The sequence below is a fragment of the Lygodium microphyllum genome, chromosome 20 (genome assembly GCF_053477565.2).
Source record: "Lygodium microphyllum isolate KBCC chromosome 20, Lygodium_microphyllum_v1.1.10, whole genome shotgun sequence".
NCBI lineage: Eukaryota > Viridiplantae > Streptophyta > Polypodiopsida > Schizaeales > Lygodiaceae > Lygodium > Lygodium microphyllum.
The window spans coordinates 76,413,230-76,419,172 of NC_141154.1; the positions used below are offsets into that span (position 1 = coordinate 76,413,230).

A 5,943-nucleotide genomic window follows, 5' to 3' on the forward strand; every position below is an offset into this window, starting at 1 on the left:
AAGCATTTGCCTACGCGCAATTAATCCACCATTTGGATTATTTATACTTGCATTGCCTTGTCAGCCTATGCTAGATACCCCCACTACAAAAGGTAACAATTCATGTGAAGAGCATAGCAAGATGCAATAGTAAATTGATTGATTTGACTTTTCTCAAATCCAGATTATTTGATTTTTCTCAAATCCAACAATCGAATGAACATCTTCCTAAGGAAAGCAAAACATTTTGCTCAGAGACTTTTAGTGAGTAGATCCCTCTCTCTACATTCATTGTTTAAGGCTTTAAGTTATGGTCCTAAAAAGTGTCGCATGCATGTATAGCACACCTAAGCCACACATAGAGATGATGTTTTGCCCAAATTTGCACACACAATAAGATGCATAAGATGATGAATACATTGAGCATGAGAGAATACAATGCAATGGATGGTACAACATGATGCATAATCATAGTATCACCACATGTAACACACTCAGTAGGAGAACATACGATGTTAGACATGGTACCACATGAACAAATCCTTAAACTACATTGAAGTGTGTAACACATGTATCACCAAAATAATCATTAATGTTTGATATCATCATTGCAATATGTACTTGTAGTGAGTACTTATAGTTTATCATATACATTTATATATTCAATGTGAATAATAAATCATCTTAATAATACATATTTGTAATGTTAAAAGATTTATTGCAATTTATGTTTTATTATAACATGTCTTTAAGATCAACAGTAAATGTTGTATGATAACTACTTAATGTTCTTTAAAGCCTTCATAAAACTAATTTAATATTGGAAGGGTTTATTGATATCTAACTATAACTTTCATATTAAAATTGTAATAATTAATATTTCATAGTAAAAATTTAAATAAATAACTTTTAAATCGATGTTCTAATAATTTGCATTTTAATTAAATATGAAATTCTTGATTATGATCATTATTCATTATTAAAATATTTTAAGAATAAAATTATCAATTATAATCTATAACTCTTCTTAATATTAAGACATTTTACCATTAAAGCTAATTAGTAGGTACTTTTTATTTATTAAAATGCTTATTATATTTGGATTTAATCATCTTTTATGGCTACCAACCAAGTTCATGAGGGTAGAGATGATAGCATATCATAAATATATGCATACCTTCAATCCCATCATAGCAACAATCACAAGAGAAGAAAGCACTAGAGGTGAAGCTTTGATAAGAAGATGATGTAGGAAAGGAGGCTATCATCTGACCAATATCTACCTTCAATCCCATTAGTAGTTGTCACATCATAGGGAGGAGCAAAGAAGTGAAACCTAAGAAAATGATGGAGTCATCAACATCCACATTTATAAGAGCATGGGATGAATCTCCATCAAGTAGATGATGGCAAAGAGCAACTTGCCATCTCCTCCATAGTGGCAATAGCCTGCAGGTTGACTTAAACATGATATATTCATAATTTTGTGGTAGCATTATAGTGGTGAGGATAAATATAATGAAATAAATAAATACATGTACATACATGTGTATATGAGAGAGAGAGAGAGAGAGAGAGAGAGAGAGAGGGAGAGAGAGGGAGAGAGAGGGAGAGAGAGGGAGAGAGAGGGAGAGAGAGAGAGAGAGAGAGAGAGAGAGAGAGAGAGAGAGAGAGAGAGAGAGAGAGAGAGAGAGAGAGAGAGAGAGAGAGAGAGAGAGAGAGAGAGAGGATTCTTCATGCACATTTTTAGTTGTGTCATAAATGTAGTGGAATTGGAGATAACTTTTGATTCAAAATTATTGTATGAACATGAACATATATACATTTTAGGTAGCTTATAAGATAATCTTCATGAAAAATTGATATTGATGTTAAGTGATTTGTTAAATTTGAAAAAGATCCCTTGAAATTTTTTTATAAAAGGTTTTAAAATTTTAAAATTGAAGGTAATTTTAGTTATAATATTTTTAAAGAACCTACAAAATCTATGAAAAGATTTTTGACTTGTTTAGGACGAAAATTTTTGTAGGGGCTTTGAAACATGTATCTTGTGAACACTACCATAGGATGGTAGTGTTGTGACTATTACTTCCAACACCAAGGAGCAATGCAATTGGTTGGAAGTGAATGTGAGTTGTGGAAGGTCAAATGTTCGAAGCCCAAAATTGGGAGGCTTCGAGGTGCATTGTCCTTAGGGGGGCTGTAGGGTAAAGGGGCTATCAGTGAAACATGGGTTAGTGATGCTTTATTTTGTTGACCCTAGTAGGGGCCCAATAAAAGATGCATGATAGATGATAGAATCAATGGAAGTGACCATCTCAACTCGACGTGTTATCTCAAGCTTTCATGCAAGTTGAGTTAAACCATTGTTTTATTACTAGTGCTCATGTGTTTTTATAGTGGCTTCTCAGTGATTTGCATTATATGTACATTTTTTACAAATAATTTACTTGTGCATTGATTTCACTATGAATTTGTGAAGCATAGGAGCTGACCTTTATTTAGTGAGTGAAAGTTTAACTCCTTAAATATGTTAGAGTTGTTCCCTTGGGGTTTCCAGGGGGGGTTTCAATGGTTTTTTGAGAAAACTAGAAACCAGTCTAGGTCATAGTTTTCTCAAAAGACAATGGCTTTTTTGAAAAGACACCCCACACCCCATTTTCCATAAGAAACCATGCCCTTTTCAAGGAAAAAGGCGAAAAGTTAAGATCCACCTGTTCTTTTTTTCAAGAAGAGGTACTATCCAAATTCTTTTATTTGAAGAAGATTTCAAACCTCCACCCAAGTGGCTTGATTTAATTTTTTGGAAAGTTGGTTTTAAGTGCGAGCGACGAGCGTCCTTGAAAAATAGTTTGTGTGAGAAAACCCTGAGGGGAATAGCACAGTTGATGCAGTCAAATTGGAAAGTTTCAATCTCTATGCAAAAGAAGGTTGGTGTGCTATTGCTTAGGTGTGCCACAACTGGCCCCTTTGATAGAATGTCTCTTTGAGAACTAGTCTTGGAAGGCATAGAAACTGCATTATAAAGAGAACGACTAATATTACTTACGGCAATATAATTTTACTCGGTCTCGCGAGCAGCGAATGGATATTTTATTATGCCTTGGGGGGTGGAGTGGAGGTTGAGTAAAATGGGTGTTAGGTAAGATAGGCATTGATTGCCGCATTGAAGACAAGGCGACTGTGCCATGGGAATGTACTGGGCAGTGTGTACATTTGTACAAAGGTTGAGGACCGGATAGGACGATAGGCATTGGGCAATGGGCAATGTTTGTGAAGGCCTGCGCAGGGAGGGGAGGAGGGCATATGGGCTTTGCAACAAAATTATTGTACCCAACGACGACTCGCTTGGAAAAGCGCCGGCGCTAACGTGGGAATGGACGGAACCCACACCCCCACGCACCCGCACGACAGCTGTTGCGCCTTCGTCTTCTCCTTCCTCTCCTTCTCTCCCATCATGGCCGTCATCCTCACCGTCAGCGCGCCGTGACTGCCGTCTGATCCCCGGCCTGCTGTCCATCCGTCAGCAGAAAGAAAGAAAGAGTCACGCACGGCCGACCTTTCATGTTTCCAGGAGGGCAAAGGGACCCGTCCCCCCCGTCCCCCTTCCCTTTCGCAGCTGAAGCAGAGAGCTTCGTCGTCTTCTCCGCAAGGGCGGCTTCTCAGGAAAGGGCGGCTTCTCCCACGCCTCCTCCTCGGAAGAAGGCGTCTAACCGACTCACACGCAACCGAGACACTTCAACGAAGAAGAAGAAAAAGAAGAAGAAGGAGAGGAAAAAGGCGAACAGTCTAGATCCATCAACGAAAACGATGAAGAAGTAGTAGAATGGAACCGTCTAGATCCGGCGCCTGTAGTGGGACTCCATGGCTCTGCGCCGTCTGAGAGAACGGAGACGAGGTTTCCCCCTTTTGACATACTCCGTGGCTTACCACATTCTGAGATAAGGAAGACCAGGTTTCCCCCTTTTTGGAACACTCCCTGGCTCACCACAGTCTGAGATCAAGAAGACGACGTTTCTCCTTTTGGCTGCAGCAGAGGCCCTGTCGAAAGAGGACGAAGAAGAAGAACGAAGCAGATACGATCCTTCTCTCGGAGTAGAGGGCCTGGAGCAGGTGGCAAGATCTCTTCCCATAAAGGAAGAAACTTGTGCAGAGCGTCATAAATGCAAGCGCCTTTCTGTAGCGGACAAGAAATTGCAGAAATTCTGAAAGAGAAGAGCATCTCGACCAAGAATTGAAGTGAGGAACAGGAACATATGGCTGCCTTAAGCAAAGTGAGACAAACATCAGTATCAGGGAGGCTCAAGTCACGTATCAGAGTCAGATGATTGAAACAAGCATTAGCGTAACACGGAGGCTCAGATCAAAGTCTCAGAAGCACTGTTGTAGCAGATCGTAGCTTCAAAATAAGAACACGGACTTGCATAAACTACACACCGCACATTTGAAGGAAGGGAGTCACTGCATTTATCTGACAGCAGTTTACAAAGTCGAATGGTAAGCCTCCCTTTGACAACTACCCCAGTGCAGTTGTTAGTTCAAGCATAATACAGCCCTGGCACGGACATTGGGACTGCATCCCCCTTGCATGGCCCTGCCAAAAAAGCCTCGCCCTCTATCACTTGCATCCATGGGCAGTGATGAAGAGGGACGTAGATCAAAAATCCCTCTGTCATCTGAATGGACCTCCTCTGCTGTTCAAGTGCTGCTAGATACTTATGTCCAAAAATTCTCTGTTGGCCGCGGTTATCTCAGAAACAAGGATTGGGAAGAGGTTGTCAATAATGTCAACACGCATAGTGAGGGGCTTAAGATGCTGAAGACCATGAAGCAGTGCAGGGATAAAGTGGACAGCCTGAAGCGCAGATACAAGATGGAGAAGCGTAAAGCAGTCAATGGCATTGAGGTGACTTGGCCATTTTTTACAAAGCTGGATGACATGATGGGCTCTGTTTTGAAGCAGAGTAAGGGTTTGGACCCTCTGGACAACAAACATAAAAAGTCCCCTATGGATGAGGAGGATGAGAAGGCTGATCTTTCTGCTTCTCCCGAACAATGTGCTTTAGATAGCATGCGCTATGATGCTGCTTGCAGGGAGCTCTTAGGGAATGGCAAGCATAGAGGAGCAGAAATTGATGGTTTTTCAGATGATGGGTTCCATCATAACCACCATGGGGCATTCTTGAGTTTCTTAAATTTCAGAGAACAACAGATTTCCACTGATAACTCCAGTGAGCAAGTTAATAAGGCATCCCAGTTTGCAGGTCTCCCTGCAAACAGTCGTGTTCGTAAACGCAAAATGAGGTCAGACCATCCGATGCATGGTCTCGCTGATGCCATTACTGGGTTCACAGAGGTGTTTGCCCGTGTTGAGTTAGCAAAGATGGAGATCTTAACAACCATGAAGTTAGAGATGGCTAAGCTTAGAATGAAGAGTCATAAAAAGCAAAAGCACAGGAGAAAGGAATCTTCAAGTTCTAGTTCCAGTAGTTCTGGTTAAAAGTTTATCCCATGAAAATTCCATAGTTTCTGGAAGGGCTACTGTTCCCTGTAATATTTAATCGGTTGTTTTTGTTGTGTTTGGCAACCCAATCCTCTGCTTAATCTGATACAGTGCAAGACATTCAATGATTACAGTGTTTTAGGGTATTTATTCAGTTGATGTCAGGTTTTGTGTATGTTGTAACTAAGTGACTTTTGCTTTGGCTAGACAAAAAAGCATGCATGGTGAAGTGAATGAAATGCTGCTCCTTGTATTGTGCTCTCCTCTGGAGTTAAATGGAAGCTGTTGGACAAGAGTTTTTTTTGCTGTACTTAATATTGGATGGTTCAAACATTGTGTATCATTGGGTAATGAAAGGCTGTTCATTAGAGTTTAGGTACAGTAGCTAACCTGAGGAGAAGGTTAAGGTTTTGGATCCACAGGTGGCACTTGGTGGTCGCACACAAGGGTAGGCTTTGCGT

General features: G+C 40.5%; 1 protein-coding gene across 1 annotated transcript; it reads left to right on the forward strand.

Annotated features, from left to right (window-relative positions):
* Window positions 1-3,218: 3,218 nt before the first annotated feature.
* On the forward strand, window positions 3,219-5,590 carry LOC148019046 (uncharacterized). The gene has a single exon (XM_087701600.1). The coding sequence runs from the start codon at window positions 4,568-4,570 to the stop codon at window positions 5,477-5,479; it is 912 nt and encodes a 303-aa protein (XP_087557726.1). The 5' UTR covers window positions 3,219-4,567; the 3' UTR covers window positions 5,480-5,590.
* Window positions 5,591-5,943: the final 353 nt, after the last annotated feature.